The sequence below is a fragment of the Centroberyx gerrardi genome, chromosome 23 (genome assembly GCF_048128805.1).
Source record: "Centroberyx gerrardi isolate f3 chromosome 23, fCenGer3.hap1.cur.20231027, whole genome shotgun sequence".
NCBI classification, from domain to species: Eukaryota; Metazoa; Chordata; class Actinopteri; order Beryciformes; family Berycidae; genus Centroberyx; species Centroberyx gerrardi.
In genome coordinates this window covers 11,482,106-11,500,547 of record NC_136019.1, presented here as the reverse complement: position 1 = coordinate 11,500,547, position 18,442 = coordinate 11,482,106, and the positions used below count along the sequence as shown (strand labels likewise).

Here is an 18,442-nt window from a genome sequence, read left to right as displayed (position 1 = left end):
AGGGCCTCAACGCAGATCTTTGGCAGCCGGCCCTCGGTGAAGGCTGCTGCTGGGCAAGTTCCAGTCTGGCTACTATGTCTGTCTCAGCTCCCTGCTGCTGCCGTGGCTGCGGACAAGACTCTCCACAGGAGGCATGCCCGTGTTAATGTGCCAAGACATCATTTAACACGTCACAGCAAGTCAGCAAGCTGCAACACTGAAAATATGCATGAGAAGGCCGCTATGTGAAAACACAATCAGGCATTTTAAAGCTGTATATCAGTGGTTCTCAATCCAGAGTCCTGCTGGTTTTCTATTTTACCTGGTAGTTAATTACATTCACCTGGTCTCATTCAGCCCCTGATTACACCAGGTGAATGTAATTAACGAAGAGGTAGAGAAGAAAACCAGCAGGACTCAGGCTCCTGAGGACCAGGATTGAGAACCATGCTGTGTTTGTCATTTCTATTTCAACAGGGTTCCCACAGGCCTTGAAAATCATTTAGAGTGAAAAAAAAATACAACTTTGAATTGAAAGTTTATGAAAAGAAATGGACGGCCTTGAAAGTACCTAAAATAAACCCAAATTCCTCAGTATGCCTCGGCTCTCTCGACCTCTCTCTGTCCTTGCATCGAGGCATCACATCCTGAGGAAAACCCTGTGATGGAGATTAGAAGAGTTCTGTTCCAAAATGAGATAACCACCATTAAAAAAAAATACAACACCCACTCTTCCAGATTGACTGTTGGCATGAAAGTTAAGCACATTATGGGTTAGTGTTGAAGTTGGGAGTCATCTTAAGGCAGCTGCTTATAAATAGTTGATGTTTTGAGAACATAATCATTTCTGTTTTTCAAATGTTTCCTGATGAATTTCAGGAAATTGGAAAATGGATATATAGCATTTGGGAATTAAACCCTTCATTTGCTTTGATATAGCAGCTGTATTCAGTTTTAAAATGAATGATTTCACCATGATTTCTTGACATGATGAGATCATGAGTCAAAAAATGATGGCTCAGTAATATCTAATTTTGACAATGTCATGTTTTAACTCAAAACATGTCCCAAAGTCAGACTTACCCCAATGTCAGACTGAATTTCACCACACAAGATCTTGAAAGTTGTTGCAAAGTCTTTGAATTTGATGTCCAGGTGATGGATGGAAGCCTGCTTCAAGTAAAGCTCGGTCACTGAACTCATTGAACTCGATGACATTTTTCAAGGCTGTCGCTCTGCTGAGGGTCTGTGTGAGATCAGCTGCGGGAACTCCCAGGCTGTGTTTACATCCGCCCCGAACAGCAGTGAATCACGGCCAGCGCGGTTCGGAGGCTCTGTGTGTTGGAGTGCTGCGGCTTGAGTCACTCCGGGCTGCTGCTGTGTTTAGAGTCCGGGGGGCCGTGGGGTTCAGAAGAGAAGTGGACCGTTTATCACTCATCATAACTGTAATGCCAGCGTCCCAGAAACTCTGGCTTTAGCCCCTCGCACAAACAGGGGGACTGTGGGAGTCCAAGTGGCCAACAGACCTTCTCTAAATGTGATGGTTATTGTTTTATTAACTCGTTGCAGGGCCTGATGTTTAGGTCATGCTGCTTCCTATTCTGTTTGAACTGAAATATTCTGCAGTGACATAACCATGGTGACAACAAAAGCGATCGCATTCAGTCCCATGATTCGTCAAAACACTTCATCAAGTTTGTGTGGAAGCGGTTATATCATCAAGCGTGCCTCCACAACAACAGATTGCACAAATATATATTAAACTGATGTGTTCTTTCAAGCAATGCGGACAACGTGAGATGCATGTGCAGCCTTGTGACGGTTGACAACGTTTCCAATTCTGAGATCATTTCAACTGTAATAAAGACATCTTGGGCATCTGGCCATCATGTGCTATAATGGGAATTCAATGCTCTGTCACACATGGGCCCACACGAGTTAAAGATACATATAGAGGAAGTCATTGAATATGAATAAGATTGGATTTTCTTGTGTTTGTGTTCACTGTTCAGTCACTGTTAACTAGAAAAGATATATTCATCAAGCCCAAGTAAACTGATTGTGTTTTGCTTGTGATTTGGTTCTTTATCTGCCTCAAACCTTTGGTGTTTTGGTATTTACAGACATCTCGGACCCCTAGAACACATCGTCTCATTCTTAAATTCCCCCTGTCTTTCCTCTCTCCCATGCACAGACGGAAGAACAGACACATTAGGCCCCAACGCCAAATCCCCCTCTGCCGGAGCCGACCCGTCCCAGGCCGGTCCGGAGGTGATGGACGTGGAGGGAGTCCATCTAGAGGAGGGGATGCCGGGCCCGTCCCAGGGAGAGGACTCCGAGCTCAGCCTGAGCTTCCAGGGCTACGTGGCCGAGCTGCGGCAGTGCCAGAGCAAGATGAGGAGCGCCCAGGTGCCCCACAACGTCCGCAACCCGCCGGAGGACAAGGACGCCAAGACGGACCTTTACAAGGCGACGATTGTCTGAAGGGAAACCCCGCCACTCCTGCACTTTTTAAGCCCTGAGGCACTGTCTTTCGAAAGAGGATTAGACAAACAGATGGACTGCCTGTAGGCTACAAAGCTGTCGATTTCCACTCCAAAAAATCAATTTTATGGTGATAGATGTTGTATATTTTGTTGAGAATTCTGCCGTCCTCTTGTTAGGTTTTAGTTCTGGTTGTAATTTTGGGACACTGATCTGTTTTGTTATGGTATAGTTTAATAATTACGCACAGAGCTATGAAGACTGAAGACGTTTGCCCTGTACAATGACTTCCCATCATGAGCCATGTTGTATTGAGGACAACCGTGAAGGAAAGCCATGAAATTCATGTTTGTTTGGAGCAGATGCTGGGGCAGGACTCTGTTTGTAGGATCATAAGGGAAGCAAATCACAATTTTCTTGGGTATTTCACTATATTTCCTCGTTATATCTTCTTCCTATGTTTTACAGTGAATACATGATGGTACTTTCATTGCCTGTAATTTCTGCTTCTGTGGTTTTCAGTGGCAGTTTACTTGGTTGTTCAAATGTCAAATGATTAAAAAGCATTGATGGCTGTAATTCCAACAAATTGACCCTCTTTTTCCTTAGTTAGCCTATTTATTTGCAATGTGTCCAATGTGTATGAATAATTTCTAATAGCAGGGAAATCCTTGCCATGCCACCCCCACCACCTTGTAAAAAAAAAACTTGAAATACCCCTCTGTTGTACTTTATGACCCAATGTCTTACGTAAGACAGACTGAATTCCTGACTGAATTCTCCCACTTAGCATATTTGGCCAGCTAAATGTGTTTGCCAAGTTAGTTGGAATCGTCAATAATTAACGGTATAGTTATCATAGTTGAACAATTTCCTCTTCAGAGACTGACTAAATTCACCTGGGGCTACTTCACCCATGGAAAAGTGCTCTTTAGTCATCCAGCCTCCTCTTTGTATTTCTTAGCACAGCATCTGGAGAGAGATTATTGCAGCTGGTGAAAATGAGGGGGTAGATTATGGGACTGAGGACTTTTTCTTGACTCAGCATGTCACTTCTGGAATGCTGACAACACAGGGTGCATGGTGGCCAGTATTGGGTTTCTCATTTCAAAAGTAATGCCATTATTTATTTCTCCCTGGAAGTAGTAATTCATGCCACTACTTGTTATATATCCCAAAAATTGGCAGTTGTAATGTTGTTACCATTTTTCTTGATAAAACCAAAGTAGTTAGAGTGCTTCCACCCTGAGAAAGTACACTTCTCACCTAGCATGAGACACATTGGGACTCTTATTTTGAAGGGGGAGCACGTGCTTTTGTGCTCTTGGGGTGTTGAGTGTGAGAGTGGGTGACAACTAATTATGGATAACTGAACTGAACTTAACAGGGGCTGATAACAAATGCAAGGGCTTATATCTTGGTTGCTTAACTGTAACAGTGTCACAGAATTTGACATGGGTAAATTCGTTACACTACTTTCTGTTACTTTTCAGTTGAGTTAAGCCCTCAAAATTTCTGGTTGCGACCTTTAATTCTTATAAAAGATCTGGCTAATTCATTTTCCTCTCCTAAGAGCAACCAAATAGTGCGGGTTTCTAATTGGTTTTGTCATGATTTTGCGCGAAAACCAAATTAGAGTAGTTCCACCCTGAGAAAGTATACTTTTCTGCCATATCTCATCTAAGCTAGTGTGAGAACGTTAGGACATTTATTTTGAAGGAGGGGCAGCTAGCTAAACTTAGTGAAGGGCGACTATTTGGATAACTGACCTTCAATCTGAATTTATATTATATATTTATATTATTTAACTAAAACGCAACGCCTTATATTTTGGTTGGTAACTGTAATAGTATCACTGAATTTGACATAATTCGTTACACTAGTAGTTACATTACTTTTCCGTTACGCCCTGGCAAAAAAAGAAAGAAACGCCGGTTATAATCTCTCCTCTTCAAATATCGGGACAACTCCTCTCCTGTATGCTCAAGTAACGTTAACCAAATAGTGTGGATGTCTGGATGAGTAATGTTTTTGTTATCATTTTTCTTGATAAAACCAAAGTAGTTAGAGCTGCTTCCACCCTAAGAAAGCAAACTTTTCTGCCATTTTTCAAGTTAGCTTAGAGTGGACGACTACCTGCTAGCTATGCTAATTTTGACATTTACAGGGCGTGATAACAAACACAGCGCCTTATATTTTGACTGCAGTATCACTGAATTTGACATAAACTAATTCGTTACTGGGAAAATTAATGTGACACGTGAGTAACGCGTTACACGGTGACCAAGCCTGGAAAGGAGGGATCCTGCCCCCATCACCCGACCATCACCTCCCTCCTCTGGAAAGTTTCCTCTCCTCTCTCTCGGTAACTTGCATGTTAAATCGTGGGCGTCTGCAGAGCCTGTGGAGGGACAGCAGCCGGGATATAGGATGTCTTAGGATAGACAAGTCTAATGACGCAACGGGTTTACTCAGTACAGCCTGAAATTGTGAGAGACAGGATAATACTTGCAGGGTTTCCCACGTTTCCTATGACCAAAAGCGGGCTGAGGACTCTGAAACTGACAGATATAACGTGACAGCCAGAGGAGACCATCTCTCCGACTTGAGGAAATGAGCGTTTATGAGTTTTCTCATGATAACAGGGGCCACTCAAGGCAGACTTTCATGATGGCATACTTTGCGTTACTTTTTCTACCTTGTGTTTTCAGTGCACGGACGGTAAGTTTTTAAAACATCTTGCTTTGATCAGTCACCATTGCAATTCTTGGACTGGGTTATGCAGTTTGCGTGCGCCAAAAACAATCTAGTGAACTTTTGCCGAGGACACTGTGGACTAACTTTTCTTCCTTGATTTCAGCGAATAATACTCCCTGGGTATGAAACTGTCGTAAGCACTAAAGATCCAAACAGGGACAGCCGGAAAGGTAGGTTTTTTAATTCACCTACAAAAAAACACCTTAATCCTGTGCTTCATTTAGAGAAAGGGGGAGGGAGGGGGATGCATGAATTGTGAGTAAATTTCAGATATTGTCACATTTCTGTTGTTGATGCAGCACAAAACTGAAGCCTACATGAGAGTGCTTGTGTTGGTCTGTATCCCTTCTCACAACAGCCATGATTTAGTTGTCTGAAAGAAGGATGTAGTCTTCAGATGTATTGTCCCCTGCCTAAGGCCTCCTGTGCAATAGAATATGATCATGTCCAGGATCAGAGCCACAGACAAACTCAAAGGATTCTTTGTCTGTGAGGTATGGGGGAAAAAAGAAAACACTCTCCCTCATAACATACCTACCCCCAAACTGTGAACAAATATTTCTGAGACAGTTACTCATTTCATTGTGTTGAGTTTTGCCCTGTCTGCGTTCAGTAACATACCTGAAAGACAGCAAGAAAGTCACTTCTGTTTTTTTTGTTCTCTCTGCAGTTCTCACTGCCAATGGCAAAGAATGTAAATTCCCATTTCGTCAGGGTGGAAGGATTCATCATCACTGCATCACCGTCAGATCCTCAAGACCTTGGTGAGTCCTTCTTAGCTGTCCGTCTGCATCGACTGTTTTGGTTACACAAACAAATACTTCCCCTGCACACGTGCGTACATGATCACACAAAGTTACCACACTCATGCGTTAGGCAAACAGACAACTTAACACTTAAGGACAATAAGGGGCTGCCAAGTCATACTGTGGTTTTGTACAGACACACACAAACCACAAATTTTGCAGAACTGCACTGTACGTCACTCTCACACAGACAGAAGTATTACATCACTGCGTTGACTTGACCTCAAAATGGGATGACCTCAAATTAACAACCTCACCATTTTCTATTTAACATTGCAGTAATAGCGGTGGTTCCTTGAAGGGACACTAATTCACCATCTAATTGGGATGGCTAGTTGCACCTAATTACAGCTCTCAGTTGCAGGGGATTTATTTTTCTACAGTGTAATCAAGAAGCATAATGCAATCTTTAACAAGGTAATGAGGTAATTGACTTCAGTAAATTGTTCATTGCTAAACTGCTCATATGCCTTGTAACCATTTGCTTGTCACAACTAGAATAATGTTACCGCTTGATCATAGCTAATAGTTTATTACACTTATTTTGAAGGCTACATTAGATAAAGTTTATAGAATATAATTTTACAGCGCCATCATAGCCATAGCTTATTTTTTAAATGACATACAGTTTATCTTATGGGTTTATAAACAACTGTCATAGCAAAGCCGTAATGGTGCTTTTTTATTACTTCAAATTGTGACACAGCATCATCATCTTGTTTATATTAGATTCTTATTCTGGAAAAACAACACACCCGCTAAAGGGTTTTCCAGGTTGCAAAGCCAACTGACAGTCATCGCTGCAGGGGGTGTGTGACAGGAAGGGTGTGTGCCAACAAGATGGAGCAATATGGATGCAATTACATATGGCCCAACATCTCTGGTCCTCCTACACAGTTATCCAGAGAGTTGCTGCAACACGCCAATATGCTTCGTGTTTGTGCGATGTGGCGTGTGCACATATGTGTGTGCTCATGATTTCAGTGTCGGATAACTACCTCAGATGACTTTGCCATAACGTTGATCCATTGCTGAATGGTGTACAAGTGTTGTGATGTTACTTAGCGTCGACTGAATGTGTGGATGATTGACAGAATTAGTCGTCTGTATCAGTTGGTCATGGTTGAGAGGTTTTTTTTCTCAAAATCAAACTGGCAGCAAACTGCAGCGCTCGCGATCACAGAGACAGCGGGGGAAGCTTGTTGCTACTTGTAGGTTCATTTGATTTCATTGTAAAACTGAGTCTGCAGTTTATCATCCAGGTGACGGGCTGGTGACTGTAACCTACCGCTTGAATGCATAAGTGAATGTTCCTGTTTCCACTGTCACAGGTGCTCTCTCACACATAATTTTGATCGGGACCTGCAGTGGGGCTACTGCGCATCAGAGATAACTCAGCCAGATGGTAAGTTTACCAAACAGGCCACACAAAATCATTCAAACATGTTTTAGGGATGTGAAATGAAGTAATAATAAGTAAATCTAATTTTGTATTTCCTTGTTGATGTGTTTCAGTTTTTGTCCACACATCTAGAAGGATCATAGATCCGTGTCAGGTGAACCCATGCCGTAATGGTGGCGTTTGCACGCTGGTCCCGCACAGGCGCTCATTTGAGTGCTCCTGTCCCGAGAGCTTCACCGGGAGGCTATGTGAGGAGAGTAGGTTGCCTTCTAGGTTCAAATTATTATTTTTTTCAATTTAAAGGTTTATTGTGGTGTTATTTAGGTTTGTGCCAATTGTCTAGGTTGTCCCTGTCCTCTATATTATTCCTGGTTGGAGTTGGAGATATCAGCGCTCGTTTTCCTCCATTCAGAAGCCATTTGCTGCCAATCATTCTTCTACAGTATGAAAAACAACTTCCACAGACTTGAAAATTGCCTAAACTTGATAATCCATCATAGTAAACATGAAGCCTTAATTTGGTTTTCCTGTTTTATTGTTATTTCATTGTGCCCGAGTTCAGTGTTTTCATATCAGTGCGCACATGACATTACACTCTGCTTACTGTCAATCACCTGACACTCACAGGAAGAAGTGGAAGTCTCTGCCAGGAAATAATCCCTCAAAACATCGCCTGCTGTCGCCTTACAAACTTTACTGTCACATCCGACAGCAGTTAATTTTAAGCTAGGTTTGACACCGTAAAGTTTGTATTTTAAAACGGACGAAAAATTAGTAAATGTTAAAAAATCTAATTACATACGGCATGCATTACAAAATGATGAGGGAAATGTAAACTAGATGTAAATGGGCTCCAAGTCTAAATGATTTTTAAATGACACTGGCACTCTCCTTTAATAACTTGGCTGCATTCTGTGGAACAGATTTCACCTTTAAAGGATAAGGCCGGTGTTTTTTAATGCATTGCTTACCGTCAACAAATCCTGTGAAAATAACAAAATCAACAATGCGTTTGCTCTACTCCCGTTACTGTAGGAAGTCATTGGCTCCAATTGTAAGCTAAAAACCTTGAAATACAGCTCACAAAGACATAGTTTACATTTTAAAAATCGCTCACTGTTACCACGAAAAGTCAGGCTGTTGTAGTTATTATCAAATCAAATTCAAATGGGAACAAATTCTTCATTATGCCGGGGACTGTTTTCGGTGCTACGGAACTACTTTCCTGAGATTGCAAAGTGTTTACAGCCGGCTTATTAAGTTGTTTGAGGAAAAAGTCGGCTGGCCCGGTGCATGGTGATGATGAAATATGTTGCCCAGAGCAACGGCATGGCTCTGTGACGTGTTTTTAATCGTTTTTTTAATACAATGGAGTTCTATGGCTGCTGGGACATGGCTTCATTGGGCACCGGCTACATGGACGAGACTTGTTGGCAAAACAAAATCATTGCTGATTTTGTTATTTTCATAGGATTTGTTGACGATAAGCAATGCATTAAAAAACACCGGCCTTATCCTTTAAAACCAGTTTCAGAGAACCCAAAGCAATCGAACAATCATTTGTGAGTCATCTGCATGTAGGTTTCTGATTTTGGATGGGTTGCCAAAACAAACAAACAAACAAAACAAATATAAAAAAAAAATCCATATTTGAAAAAGACGTTGTAAAGCATCTCGCTCTTCAACACCACAAAGCGCAAACCTAAAACGTTGCTCTGTCATGCTCCATTGACCTCTCCTCTTCCTCCTCTTCTCACATTTCAACCAATTGCCTTTTATGTGTTGTGTTGTCTTTTCAGAGAAGTGCTATGAAACCATACACCTGCGTTATTATGACATAGGAGAGTCTTGGGGAAGGATTCATCTCCGTAATGTGGAACAGTGCACATGTGTGGCAGGGGAAATCAAGTGTGAGAGAGTCCGCTACACAAGTAAGACATGCTTTCATCTATTGTTGCTCTGCTCCCACTGTGTCTTGTTATTTTTCTCTTGTCGTCTTTTGTTGGGATGAGAGCGAAACCCGATAAGGTGCTGCCTTTACAATAACTTAAACACAAGGTGCTTTCACAAGCAGTTGAAGTGACTCAACTTTCCCTAAGACTCCTTTTGAGGTATAGACAATGAGCTAAAATTTCAGTGGGGTACTATGTATTTTTTATGGTTTACCAGATTTAATTCACACCTTATACTTAACACACCCCCTCCAAAAATAACTACAGATACAGAAAAATGCTCCCTAAGTTTTTCTGTTTCTCAAATTTTCCCATTCTGCCTTTTTGTCACTCATCACACCTTATAGAATGACTAGTATCAGGTCTCCTCCAAACCCTATGACATGTCTTTTTTTCCAAATGTGATCAGGCTTAGGCAGATCGCCCCATAAGCAGTGGATATGAAAGGCAGGCCCTACCCTTCCTTTGATCACCTCTCCATAGTTACACGTGTAACCTTGCCATGGAAGAAAAGAGAGATTATATGACTCACTGTGACTCAGGAATGGCGTTTTGGACACACCCCAATGGGTCCATAAGGTGCTTTCATCTCAATAGGGGGATGTTCATGGGCATTTAACAGAATCCCTGGCATAAAAAGAGAAAGGCAGTGAGGTGGTTTCACACTCCCTGGACCGAAACTGTTTGTTGTCGCGGTGTTAGGGGGCTTATCTTACAGTGGTTAAGGAAAGAAACTCCTTCTGTAGCTCAGTACGGCTGAATGTGCTTTTACTGTATGGTTTTCTACTGAGTTTGGGCCTTATTCGTAAGAGCGTTTTAGCACTGAGATCATCTTTGCCCCTTGGCTGGTACTGAAACTAAAATTATGTTAATGCTCCGGTCCAAAACCACTTGTGTTGGGAAACAGGGGCTTGTACTCTCTAGCTTAACCAAATACAGATAAGGGTGCCACTAGTCTATTTGGTAGATGTTGCAATGTATCTCAAAGGAATACTCTTAACTTTTTGACAAATGAGCTCCACTAAACATACACAGTGTGCTAAAACATTGGGAAGCACTGTAAAGAACTTGGACAAACAGGGACGGACTCGTCACACATCACTAATTTTGCCAAAGAGCCGGTGTATTCCTTTGAAGTAGAGGTTATTGGATATGGTGTCAAGCTGACGTGTTGTGCTTTGATGTGTTCAGTGTGCCGTATGAACCCGTGTGAGAATGAGGGAACGTGCCGACTGATCATAGCCACTGGTGAGGAGGTGTGTAACTGCAGGCCCGGCTACAGCGGACCCTACTGTAGCTTTGGTGAGTAAATCTAGATGGTATCAAACTATTCCCTTTAGTTCTTTAAAAATGACTGATTTGCTCTGGCATGCTCAATGCAGTTTTCTATAGTTACATATCATAAACCAAAGATCACTAGGTTGAACATAGTAGATAGGATACACAGTTGACTAATGGCTATGTCATCAGAGCGATGCTTATTACATAGGTAAACATCTACCTATCTGTTGAATGGCATTCTGTGTGTGTGTGTGTGTGTCTGTGCGTGATGGCGGCTTGATAAATGGCAGCAGGTGAAGACATGAGCAGCCTCTAAACCTGTACTCACACACCCGTTGTAACTGCCGTCATTAACATATGCTGAAAGGTTTTTAAAGACTTGTTCGGACTGATTCCAGCCAGTGTGATCACATAGGTGATCCAGCAGCTAACAGAAATTTTATGATGGCATCCATATTGTTTACGTCCCTTGTTTAGTGGGATACTGAGGTGGACACAGTTCAAATGTCTCTGTATGTGTGTGTGGGTGTGTGTGTGTGTGCCTGTGCATGTGTGTATGCACGTGTGTGTCATACGGTGCAGAGCCTGAGACAGAGTGCTATAACAACAGGGGCACAGACTACCGCGGGGTGTTGGGCAGCACGGTGTCCGGTGCCCACTGCCTGCCGTGGAACTCGGACCTGCTGCATGACGAGCTCCATGTTGGCACGGTGGTCGCCGCCCCCCTCAGGGGCCTGGGGGAACACGCCTACTGCAGGTCTGTGTGTGTTGGGACATCCTGCTAACCAGCCGCTACTATAGGTTTCTGGTAGCATCGTGAGAAATGAAAACTATCAGTATATAGGAACTAGTATCATGTGGCAAGTCTCTTGTGAGCTGCTGTAAGAACAAACTAAATGCTTTAAAAAGCCAATCTGGTAACCAAAAAATACAATCTCCGTTCTAAAAGGAACTGATGGATGCTACTTTCTGGCTCAACTGCAAAGCCAGAACTTGTTATGATTTTCGCTTAAAATCTACTTTAAAGCTACAATATGCAACTTTTTGAGTCAGCGAAGGCATTTGCTAGTCCCGCCCTCCTCCTCAGTTGGTCAAGTTCACGCCCCAACATCTGTCACCATCTTGATGAGCTGTCTACCTTGAAACAGCATCTAGCCTGAGGCTGAGGTAACCCACATCCGCAAAGCCTCCACAGGCAGTGAAGAAGTAGATGGTGAACGCAGCCAAAAAAAAACGACGTTTCCGATGATTATTACCGTGTCTTTGAGCGGTCCTCTCTGTTGCATGTTTAGCTTTGCTGTTCTTTCGTTTCTTACTACTTTTCTCCATTGTTGTTGTTGCTATGACTTCCCTGCTCTGTGGCCACTAGCCTCACCTTGATAGCCACAGCCAGCTCACTGCTGGCCACACCCATACGACATGGCAAAAGATATACCCCAAAACGTCCCTAACATCGCTGAAAAGCCAATTTCAGGTAGACAGGGGGGATTTAGGCATGAACACAGGCTCATAGGCAGACACAGACTGATCATGTATATCCTATTTATTGTTATTTTAATGTAAAAAAAGTTGCATATTGCAGTTTTAACGTCACTGAGACCTTACTCCTAACCCTAACATTATATAGGTGAAAGCAAAAATTGTATGGTTATTGATTTTTGAAGCTATAGGGAGTTTTGACTCTGTGGCTTGGCCAGAGATTGAAAAGCAGCTCTCACCTTCTTTGGCCCATTTCCATTTCCATTTTTCAGTATTGCGCAATAAAAAGGGATGAGCCCCGCTAATCCATGCAGTAAGGTCTAGTGAGTTCAGTTGAGTAATGCGTGGCGTTATAAACACTGGTGCCACACCCACACACGATGTCCACTGTGTTTCTGTGTGTGCAGAAACCCAGATGGAGACAAGATGCCATGGTGCTACACACTAAATCACGGCGCCATCTCCTGGGAGAACTGTGATGTGCCATCCTGTGTGATGCCTGTGTGTGAGTAAAGGGGCACAGGACTGTTGTAGCCTGTAGACTGTAGGGTTTTAGTGTCGGTGGGTTAACGATTTCTCAGGACATGTCAGACAAAGTAGGTATCATTGGTTGGTAAATTACTTAATAGCTTCCGTCACTCATAATTTAATTGCTATCATCACCGAAAAGATGTATTGATATACTTCAGTAGGCTGCCATATGGTCAAGATTTTCAAGGCTGCGTTACTTTGCTCTCATCACTTGCTTCTATATAAATGCTTTGCCATCCCTGTGTGATTAACTCTCGTTGAAGCATTAATTAATTGCCTTGATTGACCTAAGGTAATTAATAGTTTGTGTCCAATGAACCTGTTGCAAATTATAGAGCTTACAAAAAGCCAGAACAGGTGAAGGTTCTTTTGTCTTATGTATTTTATCGAGGACAGCATATCTATTTGGCTGTCTTCATCATGGACTCTCCTCTAGACTTTCACCTCACATCACCTCATCAGTTTGTGGGTGCCACCAGCAGCTGAATATCATTTGATCTCTTCATTTGAACGCGAAAGGGAGCCTTGATGAAATGACACGAGCTGCAACACTTGTCATCTGATAAAGTTATTCAAAACACTCCCAAAACCTCATTAAAAAACTTAATTTTTAATTAGAAATCCAGTGTTGGTGATAAAGATGAGAGTGGAGAGAATACAGCAATTATCTTCTAAGCTACGCCGCGTCCTTTACTCTGAAAAGTTGAAATGAAGCAGGTTGGCTAGTTCAGTGGCAGAGCTGCTAGGAACGTGGGCTAGATGAGGTAAGGGAAATAAGGAATGACTCATCCTGAATCAACATGTCATGTCAAGTGGAGCCAAATGTTTATGTGTTGAGTGGGACCATTTGGCACAGTTGTCCTGCTGTCATGATGCCATGGGTATGTACAGAATCCACAAGCTTTCCCCATCTGCTGTGGATTCACATCAGCATATGATTTGCAGCGAGAAGATGCTTGGTTTACAAAGATTTGTAACCCTGTGTCCTACTATTTTCATCCTATAGAATAGCGTTTGTGCTTCTTGCAGGGGAAAATCAGCCAGCGGTAACATCCAAAATGATAAGAAGAGGTACTTAGAGGCTGTGACACCTGTTTAGTTTATTTGTACTTTAGCACCAACATTCGTGGTAGTTTTTCCAAGAGTAATTTATAGAATATAGAAGCAATTTCATGTTCATAATGCCAAGTTTGAAAAAATGTTGTATTTTACCTTGTTTCCTCATGCAGATTCTTCTCGTAGGATAATGCCCTTTAATGTCCTTCCCGGCATTAAACAAACTACCTTCACCAAGCCAGCCAGAAAGCCTGTGTGTGGGAAGCGGCACAAGAAGAGGATACCCAGGGGGCGCATCATGGGCGGCAACACCGCTCTACCAGGTACTCACCCCTGGATGGCAGCCATTTACATTGGAAAGACTGACTTCTGTGCCGGCAACCTGGTCGCCTCTTGCTGGATAGTCTCCGCTGCACACTGCTTCTTCCGCAGGTAGCCTACCTCATGGATTCACTTCAGACAAAATAGATGGTTATTAGGGATGGGACGATACGATTCGATACACAATATGGGATTTGCGATTCGATACAATCACGATACGATGTGATAAATAAAAGTTCAATGACAACAAAGTCTTATGGTGCAAAATTACGTGTATTTCTGAACCACAAATCTTTCTAGCAATGGCATCGGCAATGGCAATTTAAAAATGTCATTACAAAGTGCAAATAATATAATTTCAATGGAGAGCTTGTGAAATTGTGATGGGCAAGCCGTCTCATTTGTGATTACTACGGCAGAATAAAATGGAGCTACTGTCACAACTCATTTTTCCTGCCCCACGATATGTATTGTCAGAGTTTTGTATTGCGATACATTGAATTTCGATATATCGTCCCATCCCTCCTAGTGATATTTACATGTTGCTGCTGCAGCGCAAAGATTTTTGGATGTCATAAAGTGATTTTTTTTTCAATAAAGGCATCCGGAGCTTCTTAAAGAGACATTGTGTGTGCTACATAACGTAGGAAGTCCTTTTCAGCCTGCGTATGAAAGGCAATTCATATCAAGCTATCAATTTATCAGCAAAATAAAAATAAAAAACACTTCATCCTATAGCAGAATAACAGAACATTCACATTTGTTAGGGGAGCATTATTTTGTCACATGTCCAAGCTGTTGTCGCTGAACAAGAGGTCACAACTCAACTGGCACATGATCTAAAGACTTTGACCCTTCAGCATCACAGTTTTATGAACGCACTATATTTAGACAAGCATGCAGTTCGAGGAACACCTAAAAACATCTGATCTACACACATGCAAATACACACATTGAGGTCAAAAAACAGATACCTGCTGCTGCTGCTGTTGTTCAAGTCTGAATGGCTTTCATTCAGGCATTTAAAGCATTAAATCTGAAGTGAGTAGCACTGGAAGGAAGAGCACAATAGAATAAAAGACTTGTACAACAAAAAGTGACAATAACCTCTTCAGAAGATTGCCGTTTGAAAATGTTGAGGACTGTTGTATCTGGAAGGCTTCGTCTTAGATTACTCATATTGTTGAATTGTGTTTTGTGGGATTGAAGGTTGCTTTGTGAAATTATATTTCAGCAGAGGACAAAAAAATTACTGTTCCACTGTTCCCTTAGATAGTATTCTGAGTGCCAGACTGTGATAGAGCATGGTGTTTTCTTCCTTCAGCCCCTTGAAGTCTCAGATTCGAGTGGTGTTCGGTCAGCAGAATTTCAATGTCACCGGTCCCAACACCAAGACGTTTGGAGTGGAGGATTACATCTTTCCGAAACAATTCTCAGTGTTTAATCCGACGCTACACGACATCGGTAATAATCAGATGCACACACACACACACAGACACACACACTCATACCAGTGACTCACATAAACTAGTGTACCCCCACCACATACAGAAATCCACACAAACCCACACAAGACCCTAGTCTGCGTGCACAGCTGTGTGTCACTGAACAGCTGTGTCCATGTGCTCCCCCACATGAAGACACAAACACACACACACACACACACACACACACACACACACACAGAGAGTCGGGTGTGGCCGTTTCTTAGACCCACGGAGTCTCCAAGTCTAGCACTTAATTGCTTCATTATTTCAACTAGACTTTTTGTTGTTTCTTTGCCTGCATCATAACAATGCTTTTCTATTTTAACGGTGACAGTTCTGATCAAACTGAAGAAGGAGAACGGCCGATGTGTGAGGAGATCCCAGTTCATACGGCCCATCTGTCTCCCAGACAAGGGCATGACGTTCCCTGATGACTATTGCTGTACGATTAGCGGCTGGGGACATATGCATGAGAGTAAGTGATGGGGAAATCATCACATCATGTCATTTTAGTGCCGTCACGGTGACTCTAACTGCATTCATATACTGGAATGGGTTACAGATACAGACATATAGTGCTGCTCTTTGTGAACATAATAGATACACAACCTATCAAAGTGCTGCAGATCCTTGTTTGACTGCAAAAACTGCTAGATAAACGTCTCTGAATGGGAACCGTAACCCTATATTGCATTGAGTGATTTCTTTGTTGATGCATTAAGAATATGCAGAGTATTTCAGAGTGTGTGTGCACAAACTAGTTTGATCTTGAAAAAGCTTTTGTCTCGACTTTCAATGCACCGAAGTGTTTGAAACGTGTTAATCTCTCAAACAACCTCCAGTCCTGAGGGTAAACAAGGAGTAAACAAGTTTATATTGTCATGTAATGTTGCTGTGTTCTCTCAGGTGGGACATTTGCTCCATATAATTACAACCTGTATTTCACAGAGGCAAAGGAGTACTCCAACCTGCAGGAGGCTGGAGTGAGACTGGTTTCCCATGACGCTTGTACAAAACCAGAGGTCTACGGCAACCATGTGACCGCCGACATGATCTGCGCTGGGATCAACCACTGTGTAGATGCATGCCAGGTAAGGATTTACAGTATATAGACGTGAGGCAGAGGGTGATTATTGAGTCCAAGAATGCCAAGTCGATGTTTGTGTCCTTGTGGAGAACGTTCTCCCCAAGTTGCCTTGGAGAGAACAACAAACAAGAGAAGCATCTTTACAGTCTGAGATGGGTTGCTGTGTGCGTGAGGTCGAGTGTGGGATCAATTAAGACACACAGGTGTTCATTTTCCCAGATGATTCATCCTCTACAGACTATAGCGCTGTTTGGACATGATGCATCGCTCTCGCAATTAATCTCGGGGCTTCCCATTTGTTTTTGTCGGCCAACTCATCATACAATGTATCATCTGTCGGCAAGTAAACTTCCACGATCTTGACCCGTCCTCATGTTGTTTTGATTTGGACTCGTACTTCGGCTGTTAGATATTCTGTCAAATGCGTCATAGCCCCGGCTTTTACTCTTTTACTCATTTTAACATGCCCTCCTCAACTTCCCCTCGGTACTTGATGATGCATATCACCTACATCACACAAGTGGGTGCTTGCAGAGCAGCCTTAATTTCATAAATAAGATTAAATTCTCTGGGTATTGTTTGTTTACTGACACGCTTGTTCCACCATGTTGGTTTGTGCACAGGAAATTATGAATGATGCCAATGCATTCTGGGCAGCGTGCTCACATAACTCGCTCCCTCGGCCCTCAAAGCGTCCGTCTCAGAAAGTTCACTTGAGTTATCAGACTAATGAAACGGCACTTCAGATGGCAGCGGGGATTCCCCCGGGGGGGAAGTGGACAGGTTAGGATGAGTAATGAAACGGGCCCGAGAGTCTGCAGAGCTATCTGCAGCGTCACACTGCCCACTCAGCCCGCCCGCTAAAATATTCAAGCGCCTTCCTCTTAAATTAAATGTCACTGTTAACTATGTTTACCTCTTGCAATGTCATGACACAAATTTTGAGGGTCGAATGCAATTTTAGGTTTGTGATGTATTAGGTTTCAAGTGTGTGACTCAGCTGTTGCTTTCATCTCTGCATTTATGTTTGTGTGTGTGTGTGTGTGTGTTTCCCCAGGGCGACTCTGGAGGCCCTCTTGCCTGCGCTAAGCATGACGTCAGCTTCCTGTATGGGATCATCAGCTGGGGCGAGGGCTGCGGCCGTACTGGGAAACCTGGTGTCTACACTAAAGTGGTTAACTATATGGACTGGATCAATTCAGTGATCAAACGCAAACCCAAGTCTTCATGAATGCACATTACCTTGAATATATGGGATATTTTAAGTCTGTTTTACTGTAATGACTGTGGAAGTAAATCATTTTTTTTACTGTGAAATATTTTGTGACTAAATAAACCTTTACTGACCTGATAAAACTTTGAGTGTCTCCCTGAATAATTAAACATACTGTTCTTTGGCCTGTAACCTAAATTAATTATAGCCTGATAAATAAGGCAAGTGAAAAGTAATCCATTTGTAGGCCCATACAAAAAAGAAATTTCACATATACTTAAGAATGTGTAGAGATATATTTCAAAATATACAAAAATTGTGCAAACATGTCCACAAAATATTGAGTGGCCAAAACATATTTACTTGCAGATATATTTTGCCAACATACAATAGGGCATAAAATGTATTTCTAGTCGCCAAAATCAAATCCATCTATATATTTTTTGCCCAATTTTTTTTATGTTTTGAAATATATCTACACATATTCTGAAGTATATGTGAACATCAAACATTTCTAAACATAAGTGCTGTAGCCTACATTGGAAATGCTTTTTGTGCATTTTTTGGCCATTTTCTTTTTTATATATATATTTTATATTTTTTGAAA

At 42.2% G+C, this 18,442-nt stretch overlaps 2 protein-coding genes across 4 annotated transcripts in view; both read left to right on the top strand.

Moving 5' to 3' along the window:
• Positions 1–2,994, top strand: part of LOC139911320 (regulator of G-protein signaling 12-like) — a 35,465-nt gene extending 32,471 nt beyond the window's left edge. For both annotated transcript variants that reach the window (XM_071898834.2, XM_078291693.1), the window contains one exon: positions 2,174–2,994. In XM_071898834.2, the coding sequence (XP_071754935.1) occupies positions 2,174–2,463 (290 nt within the window). In that variant the 3' untranslated portion in view covers positions 2,464–2,994. The remainder of the gene's footprint in view (positions 1–2,173) is intronic.
• A 1,906-nt stretch (positions 2,995–4,900) lies between these two features.
• Positions 4,901–17,966, top strand: hgfac (HGF activator). Of its 2 annotated transcripts, XM_071898835.2 has the most exons (14): positions 4,901–5,184; positions 5,324–5,390; positions 5,891–5,984; positions 7,358–7,431; positions 7,542–7,685; positions 9,228–9,359; positions 10,572–10,682; positions 11,244–11,418; positions 12,548–12,645; positions 13,901–14,159; positions 15,373–15,512; positions 15,870–16,010; positions 16,484–16,626; positions 17,680–17,966. In XM_071898835.2, the coding sequence occupies exons 1-14, from the start codon at positions 5,077–5,079 to the stop codon at positions 17,851–17,853; spliced, it is 1,860 nt and encodes a 619-aa protein (XP_071754936.2). In that variant the 5' UTR covers positions 4,901–5,076; the 3' UTR covers positions 17,854–17,966. The 2 variants fall into 2 exon arrangements, with proteins under 2 accessions (XP_071754936.2, XP_071754938.2); XM_071898837.2 differs by lacking the exons at positions 11,244–11,418; positions 12,548–12,645 and having other exon boundaries at positions 4,902–5,184.
• Positions 17,967–18,442: the final 476 nt, after the last annotated feature.

Coding starts and splice junctions, on each gene's coding strand:
- hgfac (XM_071898835.2), top strand. CDS start 5,077: ATGAGCGTTTATGAGTTTTCTCATGATAACAGGGGCCACTCAAGGCAG. Junction 5,185..5,323: donor GTGTTTTCAGTGCACGGACG/GTAAGTTTTTAA, acceptor CCTTGATTTCAG/CGAATAATACTCCCTGGGTA. Junction 5,985..7,357: donor GTCAGATCCTCAAGACCTTG/GTGAGTCCTTCT, acceptor CCACTGTCACAG/GTGCTCTCTCACACATAATT.